The sequence below is a fragment of the Grus americana genome, chromosome 1 (genome assembly GCF_028858705.1).
Source record: "Grus americana isolate bGruAme1 chromosome 1, bGruAme1.mat, whole genome shotgun sequence".
In the NCBI taxonomy this organism is placed as follows: domain Eukaryota; kingdom Metazoa; phylum Chordata; class Aves; order Gruiformes; family Gruidae; genus Grus; species Grus americana.
Window position 1 is genome coordinate 123,234,445 of NC_072852.1, and position 21,290 is coordinate 123,255,734.

General features: G+C 38.1%; 1 protein-coding gene across 14 annotated transcripts in view; it reads right to left on the reverse strand.

The window, feature by feature from the left end:
- KDM6A (lysine demethylase 6A) overlaps positions 1–21,290 on the reverse strand; it is a 159,301-nt gene that overhangs the window by 66,175 nt on the left and 71,836 nt on the right. For all 14 annotated transcript variants that reach the window (XR_008575835.1, XM_054816351.1, XM_054816392.1 and 11 more), the window contains 2 exons: positions 15,374–15,432; positions 5,256–5,376 (listed from right to left, as the gene is read on the reverse strand). Coding sequence is in view for 13 of the 14 variants with exons in the window: in XM_054816351.1 (XP_054672326.1) it covers positions 5,256–5,376; positions 15,374–15,432 (180 nt within the window). In the remaining variant the exon portion in view is untranslated. The remainder of the gene's footprint in view (positions 1–5,255; positions 5,377–15,373; positions 15,433–21,290) is intronic.

Sequence of the window (21,290 nt, forward strand, 5' to 3'; positions counted from 1 at the left end):
ATATCAGTATTTTTTTTTTTACATTTCATGCATATTCATGTAATTCATGCATATTTTCCCAATAAATTCTAATTATTTTGCTGTCTTTTTCTTATCCTAATATAAGCTGTATGACTTAACATTACTAATAATTGAGAATCTTCGGGAAAACAATTAAAAAATGAAAATTATATTTAAATTGATGATTTACGGGCAAGATCAAAACATAGGCCCGAGAGAAAGTATTAGGGTAGCTGTTTTGTGTATAAATAAGGAGGCAAAATTTCTAAAAGTGAAAGGCAGAATCAGTATTTTTACTAAATTTGAAATTTTACTTGAATTTGAAAGTGTACTAAATTTGAATTTTACTGTATTTGAAAACATGAGAAATTTAGTTCTCACTCTTCTAAGGGTTTTGTTGCTGGGTACAGGATACATCTGCAGTACTTAAAACCAGACCAAATTCCCAAAGTACAACATAGCTTGGTCTGCCATGAAATAACCTGCTTGCGTCCGGAGTCCCTACCAACCACCCATTACATAAAAAACCCCAATTCACCACCAAAACACCGCCTCACAAAATCAAACCCACAGAAAATCTCCCACCCACCATTCCCTCAATGTTATTATTCTAATAAATATGAAAACCCAAGATTTCTTTCTTCCCCTTAAGTAGTCTGTCAGCAAACAATGGAAGTGAACTCAATTTTACACTGAAAGGACTTCCAGGACCATAGCCCCAGCTCCCCACCGAAAGCACACTACGATACTTCAACGCCGCCAAGCAGAATGAGCACCAGCTGGAAGACTGCTTTCCCATAGCTGCCGTTTCCAATACAACCCAACTATTAAACTAAATAATAGCAAAACTGTAATTTTTCTTTTTTCCTCAGCTTCTCTTTTACACGTGTCAATGGTCCCATGCAACACACCCAGCTCCCCTTTCGTGCTCTACCTACCTCTGTGGCTGGACCAGAGGCATGGGGGCTGACTGATGCACAGCAACTCCTGTGTGGATGGGACAGTTCCCTCCACAGGAATTTTTCACATCCCAACAGACCAGACTCATGACCAGTCATTCGGCACCTCTGTTGTGGAGCAAGCCAACCAGGTCACCTGGTCCTCAGCTTGCAGAGCTAAATGGCTCTGGGGCACCATGTTGTACAGGAATGTTCTAGGAACCTCTCTTTGAAATTTCTTTCATTCTGACATATTTGCTAGAAATTGGTTAAGATTCAAAAGTACTTTAGAAAAGAACTGAGACATATGCACGAGACAGGGTGATTACATACACGTTTGAAAAAGGAGGCTAAAACTGAAAAAAATATATTCAATAAATAGGAATATGACTAGGATAGCAAGTGACATGACAGAAATAATGTGGCACGTACTCAGAAGCTTGAACACTTTCCCAGCTACATTTACCAAACCAATAAAAAGATTGCTAGTGATTTTGCTTTATTCTCCTTTCAGATTATCATGGTGCCACCACAGCTAACACCATCAAACACACAGTTGTAGGTGTATAATCCTATGGTTGTAGGAAATGGCAAATAGGAAGGGGGCAGCCAGACACATAGTAAAGTGTGAAAAGGTTAGGACTGAGGTAAACCTTAATAGCATGTTTCCGCTATAGTAATCAATAATAAAATCTCCCCCTCTGCCAAGACATTGTCAGTTGATTTTGGAATTAATTGTACTTTTCTGATGAATGGGGCAAATTCAGCTTTCCTGTATCACCGCTGCCCTAACTGTCAGGTTACACAAGGATTGGTTTTTTTTCAGCCAGAAGGGCTACTTTTTTTTTTTTTCCCCTTAATATAAGCCTGAAGGCCAAGTAATTTTCAACAGCATTGGTGTTTGTGCCAGACTTTATGGCAATGGGATAACAGAGCAGTCAAGGGTTGTAATAGTAATTTGCAAGTCTTAACTGCAGCAATGCTAAAAACATGTAAAAGCAGTAATTGATTTTGAAAAAAACACTGAGAGTTGATTTTATGCTTGTTAAACAGCACTCTAGTAATTATCTTGATCATCAACATCTTAAAATAGTAAAAATTAATTTTGTGCTTAAATTGCTTACATAAAATATAGATGATTTATGTTAATGGTCTAAAATTGTGAAAAACATGGAATATATGACCTTCAGACTCCAATCTTCCCCCTTTGCCTGAAGACTCTGACAATGACTCATCTGTTGGCAATGGTTTATTCTTAGCAATTACAGACTTAACATGAATGTTTAAATACCATCAAAAATATTATGATATTTCAAAGTACATTAATGCAACGTTGGTACAATCTGTGAAATCCAGAACAGTCACAAGTGAATACCAGATGAAAAGTTACTTCCACTTTCCGCCTCAGTGTCACATATGAAGCTCAAACTGGGCTATGAATTACGTTATAAAAAGCCCTGGGGAAAGGGTCCATGCTCAAGGCCAGTCACTAGCAGGCTGGATCCTAAACCCCATCCTGGATCCTTTAAAGATGGCCCACAAAACAAAATAAAAAAGAGGCACAAGACAACTGTGTCTTTTCATTACTTTGGGTTACCTTTCTTTTGTGAAGTGATGAGACATTCAGTCTCAGAGAACAGAGACACGTTCTGTGAAAACACCCTTTCGCACTCTTTCATCATGTTTTCCTCAGTTTATTCTCCCCATCCTTGTGCATAACCATTGCACCAACACTTCGTTTTGCTCTCTTCACTGAGGAAGCATTTTCTGACTTGTCTCTCATTCTTGTCACTCAGAGTTCTGGCTTAAGGGTTTTTTTTTAAACTTCAACTCTGGGATTGGTCAGATTAGCTTTTAAAGAAGCTACTGGCCTGCTTGTTCTACTTAGTCTACTCCTCAATTCATGTATAAACTGGTATGTTTCAATCAGTAATACTTTGTTTTCAAACAAAGTAATCAATCTCAGGACTCTCCATGAAATCCATAGCTGAACTGAAACCAACTGAAGCTGTTCCAAAGCGAGTGGATTGCCCCACTGGGTCTTTTCTTTCTTGCTCCTCGCTGTTATTCTCTGCTAAGGGTTGCAACCTCCATAGGAAAGGAAGCAAACTGGAAACTCTACCTGATGTGTTTCAGTTGATAATACCAGAGTAAAGTTTCATGTTATGTTTCGCAGCAGAAGGGGATAATACAGCTCTCCTCCTTCCCTCCCATTAACACACTCATACCATCTACTTTGCATTGGATCTAGCAACCAGGCAATCTCAAGTTGAGCTGGATCAGGCTTCTGATCCACCTAAGTCCGCAAATGGAGTAAATCACTCAACCCAATGCAGCAGAGTGCCAAACACCACAATCAGAGTTGCAATGTGGAAAATGATATGACCTTTTAGCAGCAACCTGCAGTTATACTGATTTAAGGACAATGTGAAACTATCCTTAATGCAATCCCCCCGTCATGTTTATATCATCATCCTTTTGAAGATCTTCACTCTGCTCCAGGGTAAGCTCTTTTCATTGCTGCTCGTTGTTTTCCCGAAGTGACTTAATCACGTTGCACATAGAAGCAGTGGAATCATGGTAATTTTGCATTACAAAAGATTAATTTCTTTCTGCTTTTAAAATACTTTTTTGGTGCTCTTCCCATTCCTAGTTGGTGTATCAAATACTATATATGGTATACTCAGAATCTTTGTGATCAGTCACCTTTTTATTTTGCGAAGCTGTGAAGATCAAACACAGTAAATTATGTAGACTGAATTCTCATAAATTCTATTTAAATACTTGTTTCAGTGATAGAATTACATATTTCATGGCACAGCAGGACAAGGTTATTTCTTGAACAATTTCTTCTATTAAAAATTAAAATGCAGAAGTTCCTTCCACTACTTGATCACAAGTTGACTACCTCTTTGTAAGTTTACTCTTCTGTTTTGTCCCTAAGACTTTTGTAAAAACCAAAAAGGTACTTCTTCAGCACTTCTTTTATTCACTCTGTATCACGACAGACGATACCAAATCTGTGTCAAAGTATAAGGAAATCAGATCACCCAAACTCGCACGTAAACCCTTTCCCAACACAGTGATCTACCCCTACCTCCTCTTGCTCACTTTTGCCATTCACTGCACTGAATCTTCCCTACTCCTATGCCGTACCATCCTCTCTAACCACAATTTCCAACTCCACCTGTCTCTGCAGGTGAAAGCTTGGACTCTGGATGAAAACAGGAAGCCTGATGAGAGACATGCTTCCCATTATTACAAATACTGAAAGGAAAAATTGAGAGTAACACTCTACTCTTTCAAATCTTGGACAATGTGATTCTGATAGCCTCACAAATACAACATCCAGGAAAACAACTTGCCAGGAAAAGGAAGCCACATGATTCTTGAAAACAAAACATCTCATATTTTCAGTTGTTTTAGGGGATATAAATATATTTCTGCATGTTAATTAATTACACTTAATTACAAATTACAAAATTCTCAACCCTGCAGGTGTATTTCCCAACACAACATGACACTCCATTAAAGAACACTTCCTTTTTCCAAGACAAACATACCTAAATTTAGAGGTCAGGAAGCAAAGAACATGGGGATAGAGTAGGAAATGAAAGGAGATAGAAAATGGGCAAACATGTTGAATGGAGGGAGATAAAATGACAGATTACAATTGGAGACCAAAAAAGAATGCAAACAGTAAAAAAATTTAAAGGAGTACAGAACAAAGTACTGTATTAACACAAACCATTTCTAACTGATTAACCAGAAATTGTTGCCTTAGAAGCTAACTCTCAAACCAGGAAATATAAGAATGATTAACTGCTAGAAAAGTAGAAATGAGATTAAAAAAACCTGATGTGAGAACATTATTTTGCATAAAAGCTTTCTATTTTTAATGATTTTTAAGAACTTCCAGTTTACAATAGTGCAGCTAGGGAGGAAGAAAGAAGAAGAAAAAAAATATTGAGAAATCCAAGCTGCTAATTCTTCTCTTTTTCTTCCAACTTTCTGTACGTCCTCAGCCTCCCTCCAAAATGTACTATTTTAATGAGAGCCCTACACCGAATTTTTGATCTGCTGGAGTATCAGTGCTAATCTATAATTTTGCTGGGCTTTTCTGAGTATTTCTAGCACCTAAAACACCTCCAATCCTACCCTTACTCTGTCTTTAGACTAAGATACCACATACTGAAGCACTTCTATTTCCACAGCAGGTAGGATTTAACTGCTATATGCTTATGCATTCCCTGCAGTTCTAGGGTGCACCACAACTTGTAACAAACATTAATTCAATTTGAAAGGACTTAAACCTACCTTTAAACTAGACTCATAGTCTGTGTTCACTTTGAACATAAGCCCAAGTCGCAAATGAATTTCCTTGGCTCGACAAAAGCTGGGATCAACATAAAGCGCCTCCTGAAATGCTTTAATTGCCCTGAAAGAAAAACACAGATTAAAAAATTATTTTTTACTCAAGTATTACTTTATAACCAATGTTATTTATATGACTAGCACAAAGTGGATCAGAAAGCACTGTTATAGAAGAACATATCAAAATAATGGTTTACATGCAATGTTTTTGGTGCATGGCTTTTCATTTTTCAAGGACTGGGTAATTTTGTACTCAAGATATCCTGGTACATTTGGAAGTCTAATCTTTTCTACTAATTTAGAGAAACTAATTTGCTGCATGAAATATAGTAATGTGTCTGCTATTTCAGAAAGGATGGCTCAGGAATTAGTAACAAAATTAGTCCAACTTTAGAACAATGCAGTGATCATTCATGTCACAACCAACTGCCTGCTTGCTTTTGATTCCAGGTAGTGCAAACAACCTGGCAACACCATTTACCCTTGTCTAAGCTGCTTGTGGAGTCAGATTCAAAGCATTATTTCCTTGAAAGGTTAAAAAAAATTTTCAAAGGAGCATAGTCAGGGCACATTGATTGTTCCCAGCCATTGCACTGATTTGGCAAGGGAATGGACACACTGGTAGAGAGTTTGGTGAAAGACTCTCCACTTAGAAATTTTCTTTCAGTTTCTAATACATGATAGATTTACATTTAAGAATGAATCCATATGCACTCAAAATGCTAGGGAACTCCTGGGTCAGTGCCCTGCCTGCATCTTAAATTCTGCATCCTTGGATGCCATAATAAAAACTAAAAGAGAATTCCAAAAGGTAACATAAATTTAAACTTAAAATTAACCATAATTAGATCAGTAAATTAAGGGGAAAATGTTTTAAGAATACACCAAATATTCCCCAAAGCAGCTTTTCTAACTAAAAATCAGATATTTTATCTTCTCCATTCAAAGTATTGGCCTGCATCTTACTTAACTCTAGTGTTAATTCTATATTGATTATCCAATTTGTAGACTTTCAGGATGACAATCACTGATAACAACGAATTCAAACTACTTCCACAACTTCTGTGAAAAAGGGTATCATCAAAATTTCAGAAATACGGCGATCTGAAAGGCAGCATTTTCAACAATTTCTACCAGTAGTAGGTGCTCATGTCTAATTTGGTACCTATATTTTAAATAGTCAGTAGAATTTTCGTAGAATAAAACACTCAAACTCTGAAAAGACATACTTATTAACTCTTACAGATGGACAAGCAATTCTACACCATAGCTGAATTAATATTGATCTGTTTTTGCCTACAGGAAACATTTAAACAAAGTAGCAATGCACTCAGGATTACAGGACACATCAACAACATGGACTACAGTAAAAACTTTAGTTTTATTTTGGGGCTGTGTGCCATGCCCAGAGCTCCAGACTCAATCCCTTACTACATCAATAACAAAACACCTGGAACATCACTGACATCCATTTCAGTTGTAAGTGCTCAATTACATCCAATGCAGATGATATCAGGGGCTGGTACAGGTTGGTACAACACAGAGGGAAGTGGACACAGAATCACAGAATGGTTTGGGTTGGAAGGGACTTCAAAGATCATCTAGTTCCAATCCCCCTGTCATGGGCAGGGACACCCTCCGTTAAACTAGGTTAGTTTAGACATAAATACAAGTGGAAAGTAGGAGCACGTGTTGTAGTATTATAGTGAAATGAGAAGGAACATGGCCCAATGTTGATGACTGCAGTCCCTCCTGCCCCATCTGTTTGCCTGAGTAGGGCCGTCCAGATACAGCAGGAGTCACTTGATCCTTCTGCAGATCTTTGTTTGCTCTGAAACATCACTAGCCCTGTTTCTGTCCTCTGCCTAAGTCTACATCCGGAAAGGTACAGGTCCAGAGGATCAAAGGCATCCAAGTTACTCAGATGTTTTCCCTCAGAGCTCTCTTATGGTTTGACCAAAACCGGAAGAGCAGATATAAGCTAATAGCTTGATGATCTGTCACATATGAAGAAGGATTTGGCTTAAAAGGCTAACAGCCTCCTTCAGAGATGATGGCACACAGCCTTCCTCAAGTAGGTTGTTAGTCTCCACTGCTAATTAACTGGCCTTCATGCACAGATAGAGCTTTTCCTTTTAATCCTTCAGCAGACTAAACATACATTAGTCCAAAGGATAAATCATCGAATGAAGGGCTGGGAGCTCTCATACTACAGCAATAAATGACAGTAGGTTAAATTCAGCAAGAGACAACTTCTGGGTTATTCTCTGAAGATACTGACCAACTGCCTGGTAAGAAGAAACTTTTTGTTCTACCAGAATTTACTTAAATTAGGTAAGAGTTTTTTCCAAGAATGGCAGCGTTTCCACTAACAATCAGGAAAGGCTATCTAACTCAACAAAATGGGAAAGCAGGAGCGGAAAACAGATGCTACAGAGGATGAAAATCACCTCTGGGCTTACATTTTGCACAGCACTGCTACAGTAATTCAGGAAAAATAAAAATGACATGAATCTATCATCTCCAAATCAAGACTTCCAAAATCAATACTGCAGCTATCTTTCCACCCACTCATCTATACTACAATGCCTACCATTTATGAAAGTGAAGAAAGCAGCTGAATAATAATTAATAGAAGATTGTATTAAACATTTAGTGAACTCTCATAAGATTTGTATTGGAAGGTTTTACTTGGACAGACTGTGAATAAAATCAGCTTTGAACTAGGCAACAGAATATAATAAAATAGCATCGATTTAACTATTCAAAAGTTAACACTTATACGTTTCAGACCAAAACAATGAAAATCACAATGAGCCTACAAAATAAAAGAACACAACATTATTCTCATATACCAGGAAAAATACTCAATGCAGCTGGAGTGAAACCTTTTTTCTTATTCTTTATCCTCTTTCAATTTTCAGACTACCTATTCTAAGCCTCATGTCATTTCATAGCCTCACTAATGAAAATGACATGAGGCTATGATGGACAAATCTGTATTTGAAACTTATAATCACAGTTTGAACATAAACAAAATGTACGTATATAGCAGTAGTCAGGACACTGCAATTTTATGAAAACCTTTTACAGTCTTTAGATACAACTCATCTGTCCATAGGGCCATAACAGTTGAACAGTGAAAGATTTTGAGCAGCAAAATCTTTACACATTTCTCTAGAACAGCAGCTGAGAGTACTGGGGTTTTTTCAGCATGAGCAGATATTACACATTTTCATCAATCCAAGAAGTATGTTTGATACACAATCACAGGAAGATAAAACAACAACAGAGAAAGTTAATTACCACTTTGTTAATGGTTAATTACAAATAGTATGTGAAGTCTACCTGTACATTCCAATTTCGAATATAGCTAAAAAATGCATAAATAGACCCAGCCACCTGAAACCTGAGAAATACTTGACAAAGCAGTATCTACACAGTGTGTGTTTAAATTCTGCCCTCCTTACGAAGATAGCTACAAACACCAAACCAGCTGAAAGGACACTGACAGAACCGGGGAAGAAGCACCAATACAGATGTGCACCTTGAAGATCAGAAGTAAGCAAGCTATTTTCCCACTCTCAAATTTTATCCCTCCTGGACTTTCCATTGCAGGTGTTTCCAAAGCAGAAACTCCACAGACTGCCAATTAACAGTGCAATGTCACTGTCAGTTGGGTGAACCTCAGCCTTTCTTGCAAACTGCAACCACTGGACTATTTCATCAAATGCTGTGTGCCCTCCACAATGGCACAAACTACAGATATACTTGGAGGCGTGCAGAGCAAACATTGCATTTGATGAAGTAGTCCAGTGGTTGCTGTCTGCATGACGGGTGGGGCGTTCCCCACTAGGCGGTTTGCATTCCCTCACACCCCACTACTCACTCGACTGACTACTCTGTGGAAGAGCCTAGTTCCTTAGATCTGTCAACCACTGACAGAAACAGCTTGAGAAACATCTGGAGGATCTAGTCCTGCTTGGAAAAAAAAAAATAAACCCTTCAAGGACAAATCTTACTGTGTTACTAAGAGCTTGCCCCTGAAAAAATAAATAAATGTATTGATAGAGGAAGCAAAGAAGGGCAAAGAACAGATCTTGACAGCACAGGATTCTCCCACACTCATAGGCAAACAGCAACCACCATAAAACAATAGTTTCTTGGGTAGACGAATTAGGTGCAATACTGAAGGTTGGCAAACAAGACTACTGAAAGAAGTTTACATTCTACTGCAGACCTGGGGACTTCAAAAGCAGTTTAAACAGCTGCTTTACTATTTCAAGATGACTAGGAGAAGAGTAAAACTTCATTTTCTGGAAAAAAGATGAAAGAGTATGACAGCCAGAGAGAGAAAGAGAGACCAGACTCCTTCAGCTCAAGTACATGGTCCAATGTGATCGACACTAAGACCATCTCACAGGTGATGGTAAGTTTTGTGTGTTTTCCTGTAGGTATGTGGAAAAGAATGCTCCTGCCTCACTGAGGTCTTCAAAGGACTTCTAGGAGAAAAGTGATTCTCAGGTGTCTGGAGGCCTGCACCGTGACAAAGAGATGAGCTGCAGTACCACAGATGATAACTGAGGGCTGCCTTCTGCTATCTGCTTGGCCTTTGGAGGCTTGTGAAATTCAGCAGCAGCAGAGGTGGGATGTGGAGAGCCTGCTCAGTGCTTGTATGTTGGAGATGGACGTGCTGCACTCTCCCCATGGGGCTTGTAGATGCTTGCTCCCTCTTGCCCATTAAATGTCTTTACCTGAATTAGGTAAGAATAATGAAAGACTGCAGCTGCCGCCTTGATGTCGAGATCCAATTCTGAATCAGAGTTAAAGAGAGGAAAAAAAGCATTTTGCACTGAACTCTCACGTCCCTGTTCAAAGGAGTCAAACTTACTCTAACAGGACAAATTCCAGTGTACACAACACCCTGGCTTACAGAAATGCCAGGATGCAGCAGTGCAAACAGACTGGGCTGGCTGTGAAGTTACTTGGAAGGAGCCAGAAGCAGAGATGATGGTTCTAGATACGGCTTGATATTGAATAGATGACGACAGCGCTTCTATTTTGGCAAGGATGGCTGTAGAAGGGCCAAAAAGTTCCAGTCAGAGATGATAGATTTTCCTCAGGCAGCCTGCATTGTTAGCTATGATGGAATTGAGGAAAAGGGTCTGGATCATCTCTTGCATTAGTCTTTGGCTTTTTTCAGGACTGTGTCCCGGAAGAGTGTCAATGCAAAAGGACTGAGTTTTATATAACAACTTCTACAGTTGATAAGGAATCCTTGGACTGAGGAGCCTAAGGGTATGCTACATGGGGCAATGAGGCTGACTGATCTCAGTCTCCTGTAAGGTGGTTTTGAGGAACAGTGTGTCTTTCGCACACGCACTGTCCAGCAATTTGCAAGATACCAGTTACTGAAAACACTCCAGGCTGGCCTTGGGGCACTGTGGTTAGTACAATGGCATCCCAAGAGTGTTACAGCCAGTTTCAGGACACAATTGCAGAGCCTGGACTCCATCTTTTTATTTTGGTTGGACGCAGTGTAAATCAGCAGATGATAGACCTGTCTGGCTCAGAATCTTTACTGAAGTAAATGAAAAAATTTGGCATCCAAGCTACTACACTTGGATGTAGCTATTGCACAGAAATGAAGGGTAGCCTTTGATGAATTACTGAAATTCTGCAAGTGTTCAATCTAAAAGACAACTAAGGAAGATATGAAATTATTCAAGTTATGCAAGGTCTAGTGGAGGGTGTCCCTGCCCATGGCAGGGGGATTGGAACTAGATCATCTTTAAGGTCCCTTCCAACCCAAACCATTCTATGATTGGTTCTATGATTCTATGATAAGTTATGTATCTCAGCTATCTCTATTCTACTGCTGTTCTACCCTACTTGAGAAACAGCGAAACAACAGGGGGGAAAAAAAAAAAAATCAGCCAACCACTTTACTTCCTGCTTAATAGTAAATGGTGTAAAAGAACAAAGTATCAAAATTTAAGATCCCTAAGACCTATTTTACTATACTTGATTCAATTTATGGAGCTAATCCCTTATGTCACATCTTATTATAGTAATTGTATGAAATAGCTTTGGTCTGATCAAACTACTGCAACATTTGTCTATATGTTGAGAACGTTCAGTTCTTTGAATAGTCAAAATAACCAATATAAAATGATATATCAGCTAAGATTTGTACTTAAGATAACACTGTAATGCTGCTTTAGTACAAAGAGAAGTATACAATATTGAATTACAGTGAATTGCATGTGTGTCTTGGATCCAATCCAACACTTCTTTTTATGAAAGCTGGAAAAATTAAAAATAATGTAAAAATATAAATAAGAATTCTAAAACTGACCTTATTCTCACTTGTGTTTTTATTATCCCTATTTATCCTACTTATCCGACTTATCCCAAGAAGGCCAACAGCATCCTGGCTTGCATCAGAAACAGTGTGGCCAGCAGGACGAGGGAAGTGATTGTCACCCTGTACTCAGCTCTGGTAAGGCCACACCTTGAATACCGTGTTCAGTTCACTACAAGAAGGACACTGAGGTGCTGGAGTGTGTCCAGAGAAGGGCCACGACGCTGGTAAAGGGACCAGAGCAAGTCTTATGAGGAGCAGCTGAGGGAACTGGGGTTGTGTGGCCTGGAGAAAAGGAGGCTGAGGGGAGACCTTATTACTCTCTACAACTACCTGAAAGGAGGTTGTAGCGAGGTAGGAATTGGTCTCTTCTCCCAAGTAACTAGCCAAAGGACAAGAGAAAATGGTTTCAAGTTGCATCAGGGGAGGTTTAGATTGGATATATTAGGGAAAAATTCTTCACCAAAAGAGTGGTCAGGCATTGGAACAGGCTGCCCAGGGAAGTGGTTGAGTCACCATCCCTGGAGATGTTCAAAAAACTTGTAGACATGGCACTTCGAGACATGGTTTAGTAGACATGGTGGTGTTGGGTTGATGGTTGGACTTGATGATCTTAGAGGTCTTTTCCAACCTTAAGATTCTATGATTCTATATGAGACATGAAAAAAACCTCAAACACTTCCTTACCCCTTCCTTTTAGAATGACTATGTACATGCCTCTCATTAAGATCTATGAAGGTAGTGTGGATAAAAAAAAGTTCATAGATGAAGCACAATAGCTTAAACCACCTTATATAGTCTAGAGGTCTTCTCTATCTACCTGAAATATACAGATTTGTGTATTCTATGAACATAAACAGGGGGAATAGCTGCAGCAGGAAATAGAGTTTGACTAGCATTTCACTCAAAGAAGGAGGATTCTCCTTGCAATCTGCGAGAGTCCTGTGGAAGATTAAGATCTACAAAGAACGTATCTACTGTAAATGACTTGCACCTCCAGGTTTATTATGATTTTGTCACACCTAAATATCCACAACCACACTGTTGAGGGATATTAGTTAACGTAAATAAGTAGGTTTTAATTAGAATAAATTACTTAGGAATATAATAGAGTGTGATTTGAGCTGTTTGCTTAGCTTTACTCAGCAAGAGTGGCTAGATTTGCTGAAGCCTTAGGCCGCAACAGAGGTATTTTTCTCAGTAATTTTCCTGGTAGTTTTCCAAACAGCCAGTACAGTGCTGTGTTTAGTCTTTTAGTATGGGAAAGTATTTTGATATCACACTAATGTCTCAGTAGTGTTTCTCCCAATCTGGGACTCTTCAGTTCTCCATGTTCCACCAGCAAGGGCAGGTGTACAAGGAACGTAAACCACAAGATAAGGAGGCTCCAACCTTCGGGGAAAACTGCACAAACTGCAAGCCAACAAGATAAGAGCCTGCCTGCCTGGACACAGAAGAAGAATCCAGTTAGAAGTTAGAAGACCCCAGACCAAAAAATCACTCTTGGACTAAAGGACATGTGGACAGCATGAGAAGAGCATGTGAGGGGTGGGTATACGGGATCTAAGGGTATAATCATCCCGGGATTTCTTTGTTCTGGGTCCCTCTCTTTGGAGGCACCCAGGCCGGGCTGATCCTGCTGCTGCAGCTTTTAATTAAATTAACTATTTTATAAAATCCGATGCCTGAGACTCTGCTGTGGGAAACCTATGGTCGAGCCTGAAGGAGGAAGAAGCATGCCGAGGAGTTAAGAGCGTGTGTGTGTGTGTGTGTGTGTGTGCAACACCATGAATGGCATGTGACTACAGGGGCAGCAGCTACTCCTTTAACACACACACCTCACTCCTCTCGCCCTCGAGAAAACATAGTAAAGGGGGGAGGGGAAGGGGATGGCAGTCAAAGGAATTTGGGGAAAAAAAAAAAAAAAGAGCAAGCACCCAAAGGTGTAACATTCCATCTGCATTAATTTTCTTCTACCCAGTACTCTAATGATACACGACTATACATAACTTTGTTGTATGAATGAAATGACAAACATGGTTATTTCACAAAACCTTAACATAAAGCCCTATGTGCAGTTAAAACACTGTAAGTTAAGGCATCAATTTATACTCATCTTCTCAACAAGCCTACTAAAGGCACGGAAGAAAAAAATCTAAGTTAATTCAAAGCTCTGATTTATTAATACTTATGCCTCACAATCAGTGGAAGGTGCTAAATAGCATGATCCGTTGATGGCAAAAATCTATGTTGAACATGTGATCTTTCAAAAAACCAACTACTCTAAATCTAACTACTTTGTCTTATTTAATTTTATCTCACAGTTTTCTACCATTTTCACAGTGAAAATTGCAAAAAGATACTCCTTGTAAGAAGGTGTAGCTTGTAAGGTACACAAAAGGTGCACAAAATACTCTTGAATGTTAAACGATGAAGCCAAGCCTGCATAAGAATAATTTTCTGAAATTTGGTGAAATTCAACCAAGGTTGATCAATCTTAAAATAGTGGATTCTCAGGTTTTCTGAAAACTTTTCTGTTCTTCTCCTGTTAATTAGAATGCAATAGAATTGCATGCCATGTACAATACATGGCATTCATTTCACCATTATCAATAAAGAAAGCAGTAAGTGGCAAAACAAAAAAAATAAAAATAGAATATTTAAAAAAAACCCAACAAAACAGGTTCTGAGCTCATGATTTAACCAACTTATCTTAGTTTGAGGAATAAAAGCTTATTTACGTCATCCTGAGGAAAGCACAAATCTTTTGTCTTACAGGTACATAGAAACAATTTAGTGGGGGAAGTGGGGAGAAATCCCACTTTACTGTTCCACACCATCAGTCAGTAGTCACTTACTGCCTCCTTAACTACAGTCATGCTTACTCCAGTAAGATGATAAAAATTTACTACTTGATCATTAAAAGTCACACTTACTTCATTTATGGTTTCCATACTGAGTGTAAAAAAGCACTGACCTAAACGCTGCACCTTTCTGACTTCTTTCCAGTAACACTAACTATATCTCTGCAAGAATAAACCCCAATGAAAGTTAGAGGGCCTTAGGCTGAGGCTATTCCATTCACCATTCTTCTCTCACCACTGATTAAGCAAAACAAAAACCTGAAAAACTGAAAACCAATCCTCCCTCTCCAACAGCAGCCCCTTTCAGTCTCCAAAGGCCTGCCAGAATTCACAATTCTGAGTTTTTACATCAGTTTTAAACATTCTGATTCAAGTCTGAGTGTACAGCTTCTCGCGTCCAAAATTTTCACATTATACAGCTATGTAAAAATTACTGAATACCAAGCTAACTGAAAACAAGCCCACTTTGCCACTTTTTTCCCCAAGAGAAAAGTAAAGTTTTTTGTAAACAGGCTTTCAAACAAACACAGGCTACAGTCTATCAATAACAATTCACAAAAACCTGTGGAGTCATACTGCTCCATCCCCTTTGCTGAACAGTATTACAGGGAGCTAAAATTCTTCTCCTGTGAGTGCTTTCCTTTTCAAGCAACTGCTGTGGTTGCCACAGGTATGTTACAGTAAGTCAGATATGTGACCCAGGACAGTATGTCTTCCAATATCATATCTATGATAAAAAAAAATTACTGTCATACACTCATACTGAAGTGGAAATATTCACCTACCAATAAAACACCACACAATACCGACACCGTTAGCTTATTCCAACTTACCATTGAAAGGCATTGTAATGGAAGTAGACCAAACCAAGGCCATATAAAAAGGCAGCATTCTGTAAAGGAAAGAAACAATGTTTAAAACCCAGATAAGACAACTGTATGCTGTAAGATTTGAGTTTCCAGTATTTTATTCATCCTTTGACATTCTATTTCCATTATAAGATAAATGTATTTAATTTTCACCTTGAACAGGAAGAACCAAAAAGAAGGAATGAAAAGACAGGTAGGCATTTAAAAAAAAAAGCGATTCTCCACAAAATAATTTTTGAGGAATAGAAACAACAATATTACTCAAGTACTTTTACATCAGAGAAACTGATGTGCTTTGTTCTACTTGTACAAGAACAGGGAAGGAAATGATGGAGTAGAGGTCTTTGGCAATAATAAAAAAATGTTTTATGACCAAACACCATTTCACAGTCATAATAAATTATACTTACATAAAAGTAAACAAAGCTACCGACTCTAATTTCAGTGTCTGAAGTAGAACATTAATTATATGAATCTGAAAATATGCTTAAGGAAATTTCACTTTTCTGAATACCAAAAATACAGACCATCAGCTTCAAACCTAAGGGTCATATTGCTTAATCGTTAATCAAATTTCTATTTTCTATTTCCCTACTTTGTGGAAGGGGGGAAGGAAAAAAAAGAAAAAGAGAACAACAAAAAGGAATCATTCTCCTTCTGTAAACCTGTTTCCCCCTCCATTTTCTTTTCACAGAAAAGTATGATTTGCTACTAAAGTGACATTATTAAGGAGGTTTAATGAATGTTTAACTATCCAATTCTACAAGTAATTACTACATATTTCCCAAATTAGGAAAAATAAGCAAATTGCTTTTTCTTTTTAAAAGTTATGCCACAGCATAGTTGTTTTCTATTTAGCAGAGCTATTCCATTATTTACAAGAGACAACACGTACATGCTGCCTACGACACATTTTTTAGGCTTTTCTTATGTATAATTCTGGTTTTGAGAGACCAGGAATATATCCCAAGAACACAAAGCTCTGACACATGGACAAGAGATGGAATTTCTATTGTCAAAGACTGTAGTTCAGGATAATCCCCCTGCCACTTGCATGCACTTCTTCAACAAGTCAAATTTCTATGGAATTCCACAAAAGGAATCCTAGTTATACCTTAAACCCAATCCAAACATAAAAGGTATAAACAAATTTCTCCTGGAAAATAACCAGTAACCAGAAGACAATTCAAAGAGTAACATTCATCAGGAACAGGCCCCAATATTATCATTTCATTATACCTCATTTACATCTTGTAAATGCAAATTAAAACTAGAGGAAATGCCAAAGATCGTTGCATGAATACGGTTGGATTGTAGCTTCAGCAGTGGACAGCTTCCAAGAAAACACTGTGGTATGACCAGATACTACAGCAATCGGAGTACTGGAAGATGTTAACAGGGGGAGTGAAGGGGGAAGTACATAAACAACAAAAGATGACACTTTAATACTACCATAAAACCACATTCCTGTTTAATTGAACAAAAACACAACATGGACATTATAAAGATAAAAGATCTCTAATTCTGCATCCCATGTATTTCCTGCTTTCCAAGCCGGCTCTGGCAACAATGGACTAGGAACAAAGCAAGCTCAAAAACTGAGCATACATAATGCCTTGATATAAAAGTAATTTTAAATTAAGAAGTAAGATAGAGAAGATTTTCACGTGTGCAATGTAGTAGCCTGAAAAATACAGCGCACATCTAGTAACCTTTATTGTGTTCAGGTCAGGCTCATTTGTAGAACAGAACAGAACAACTGTCCAGTGTTACCTTAGATCCACCAACTGCTATCGAGACTAGATCATCGTAAAGATTGAGAATAACAGTAATTACAAAAATCCTTCATCATCATACTGCAAAATTCAAGCAAAAAATACGCCAGACAACTAAAAGCTCTTCAATCTTCAAAGAATTTAATTTCCTCTTCTGAAACCTAATAGAATTCACAATCCAAATGAGTTAGATTCAGAAGATTAATCTAGCTGATATTTTGATCCTAAGGGTTCATAATAATCAACTTCCAAGGCACAACAGGACCAAGATGCAAGTGATTTGTCCAAATGTAATTAACATATCAAATTCACATGAAGGTTTCAGGTCGTCCCCACTCCAGTAAAATACAAATCAACCATTACTGCTGTGTCCTTTGGTCTGTGACTGGTTTTCCCATTTTTCTCTCATTCTCATTTGGCCTTACAAAGCATCTGAGATTGACCTTAAAAAAATCTGTTAAGCTACCACTGTCTTCTCAATAAAAAACAGGGCAAGATTTAAGACTCTCTAATATTTTACTTCAAATGTAAGGTGCAAATTCTGAAATGTCAGTATGGATCATATTTATCTGTTCTGAAATACTACAGGTCTAACCATATGTAACACCATTAGTACTGCTTGTTGATTGTTTGTCTTAATAAAGATTTAAAAATATATTTTAATCTGGGTTTGAACTGGGATGGAACTTTCGCAAGGACTGGAAGATATTACTGTGGTTCAATGTACGCAGTATTTTCTCACAAATAATTCAAGGCAAGATACACATCAAGTTCATTACTTTAGCAACTAACTTTCCTGCCTGTATTGCAGAATACCATCAAAGTTCAACGTGCAGTCAAGTTCATACCAGCAACAGCCAATATGGAAGGCTAGAACAGCTTAATGCATATCAGGACCACACAGGATCATCACACAAAATTTTCATCTACAAAATGACCTTTATCTTAACATCATAAGATTCTGTGACCCTGTTTACCAGGAAGACACCCCATCTTAAGAAATCTGTTTTCAGTAGGCTCTATTACTATTATTTGGACAAGTTAATCACAAAAAATATCCAACCCATGCTTTCCAGTAAAGATTATTTTTTTAATTTAATCCCTGCTATTCAAAATACTACTACAAATAGCTGGTAAGGTAGAATACAAGCCCACTTTTTTCTCTCCAAACATTTTTCAATAATAAGTAAAAACCAAAATTATCTTATCACAATCCTTTCCTTGAACTTATTAATAACCCTCACAATTTCTGAAGATCTCATGCTAACGAAACTCATTCTTTGGCTACTAACATCTGATGTCATTTTTATGTTATCAGATCTCTCTCTTCAATAAAAACTACAGTAAATTGGAAAAAAGCTGCAAACTGAAACACACTGTACCTCAACTTTGCAGTTGCATGTCTGAGTTTTTTCATTTTACAGGCACACTATTCAAAAGCAGACAAATTAGAAATGCTATTTCCAAGCCTATGTTGTTTACATCTTCTAAAACCTATGGAAAAATGTTAAAATGTTTCATACCAACCACTAGATGGCTCAAATACCTCTTTCCATTTTACATGCTTATGCAATTGAAGAAGATTGCCAAGTTTATATTGTGTATTCTGCTACTTACATGCACAATTCAACGCTGAGCAACATTTCAATTGTATTTTACAAAATGTATAACCCGCAATATTTTATTGATAGGTAGCTCAGAAGGCAAACCTATATCTGTATGTATCTTTTTACATAACTGAGATGAATAAGCATGTGGAAGACTTTTTGGTCTTGTTTCAAGCAGTCAAGAAAAAAAAAAAAAACCCACTAACCAATGAGGAAAATTCCACCCATCTCAGAGACCTTTTGTATTAACCCAGATAACTGGTTTATAGTCTCTTGAAGCAGCGGATGGAAACAGATCCCCAACATTTAGTGTGCTCTGTTCTCTAGCTATTTCAGGCCAAGTTCACAAGAAAAACCTTTTCCTCCATCTTCAAGCATGCAGCCTGTGTTTCAGGCAGAAAGACAGACTGGACCACCACAGTTACACTTTATCTATAAACACAGGATCAGAAAAATGCACCTGTCCTGTGTATCAAATGGCCATACTCACATTCAGACTTACAAATGGCCACCTTAGACTGACTCTAGAAATGTATACCCACTGCATCTGGGTCCAGATGTTTTTCCACCAGTAACATACTGAATCTACCACACGCGCTAGAGACCCTGTTATTGACTCCAAATTTGTGTTTTATAAATACAAGAACATACAAAAGAAGTTATGCTAGCAAGTGAAAATCTGTTCAGCAGGCATCACTAGAAAGTCAGAGCGTAGAAAAAGCCGCTAAAGAGTCAAAGCAGCCTCAAGGCAGCATCCAGTCAGGACCTTCCAACTTAAAAATGAAAAGGAAGTTTCTGCCATAGTATCATAGCATTGCTGATTTAGAAACATTACCTAGCAGTGCCTCTCATTTTTGCTGATACCATCATTTGTGAAGTACTACAGCCAACTGGATGCCAGAACTGATCTGAGTTATTAATATCCAGATAAAGAAGGATTTTTTTTTAACTGGATCAGTTTCCCAGCCAAGTTCACTGTGTAGTCGCCCCATAAACAACTGCATTAGCACAAGTGAAAGAGTGGAATGTCAGCAAAATAAGTAAAAGCTCTTTAAGCCTACACAGCTACCAACAAAATGTGTATCAAACCTACAACGACTCTTCAAACAAAGAGTGAAATCCTAGAGAAAATATTTAAACAGGCAACCTACAATAAACATAAAAAAATCCCCGAACAAAAAAACCCACAATATTCATTACCTCCTAAGCCACACAGAAACATTTGACTTGTGAGAAATCAACTTCTATGTGTTGGCACAAGAAGGATAAAAACCATGAAATAACGTCACAGCCTGCCTGTCAGCCTTCTCTGTGCAGGTCCTTAACCAGTGACACACATAGGCAAATACATCATTTCTTCTTTATGACTCTAAGGGGCAGGGCCAGACATAGGTAAAATAATCCCTTTATTTCATTAAAAAGTTGATAATATTTTAATGTACCCCACCATACTACAAAATAAAAACAAAGTAGGAGAAACAAAGTCCCCATGCAGTTGGCTGGTGGAAGCCTGAAGGAAAACTGTGGAAAAAAGATGAAGTTCAGCACCCTTATGAGACCAGTGACTGGTTTTCATTTGCTTACTATTGCCAGAAAGCAGAAAGTCTTTGATGGCATATTAAAATTGCTTCCAGCAGGACTCTGAACACCCCTTCCAGAGCTGCTCAGGCTCCAGTGGAACCTGCAGTACGGCCCACGTCAGACCAGGCTGCAGAAGGCGCACGTGGGCAGGGGGCCACTGCTCTTCAGAGCACCTAGCTAGGAAAAGAAGGTTTTACAAGTTTTGGTCACATCCTGTGGTCACAGGGTCTCTCAGCCACCTGTCTGAAGCAAAAGAACAGTTTTTGTGTTCAAATGTGTGAATATGTTTATTTCTTTACTGAAAAAAAATGAAAGATGAAGTTTTGACACTATGGTGCCTAATACTTCCTCCTGACACTACTCAATATATAACAACAGTTCCCAGGAGAATAAGTACCACGTAAAAAATTCCACTCGGGCTCTTGTGCCTAAACAGCTATATGCCTTTGGGAGCTGACAAGTTCTAGCAGTTCCAGTCACAAAGACTGTGAGTGTTCAGGAGAAAGAGGGGAGGGTTCACATAAAATTTGTTTAGATTTGTACAAATACAAAAAAGAGAGCTACCTATCTATCAACATGTTCTACCCATCCCCAAGACCTGAAAAAATAGTAAGATCCCTGTAAAGGGTGTATTACAAATTTGTATCATTAGTTTTGCCTTCTTCAAGGTCTTCAAGAAGTCTTATAGTATCCGAAAAATCATCAGGTTTATACAAGGATCTTTAAAATACAGCTATATATAACATGCTTGCATGACTCTGCTTCTTGAGCAACAATCACGATAGTAAAAAAATTGTTACTGGGTATGTGCCTGCATTCCAGTAACCATGCAAAAGCAATTTATATATAAAAGTCATTATTCCTGTGACAAATATATTCTGGCATTTATAATAGATTAATTAATGTACCATCTTGGCA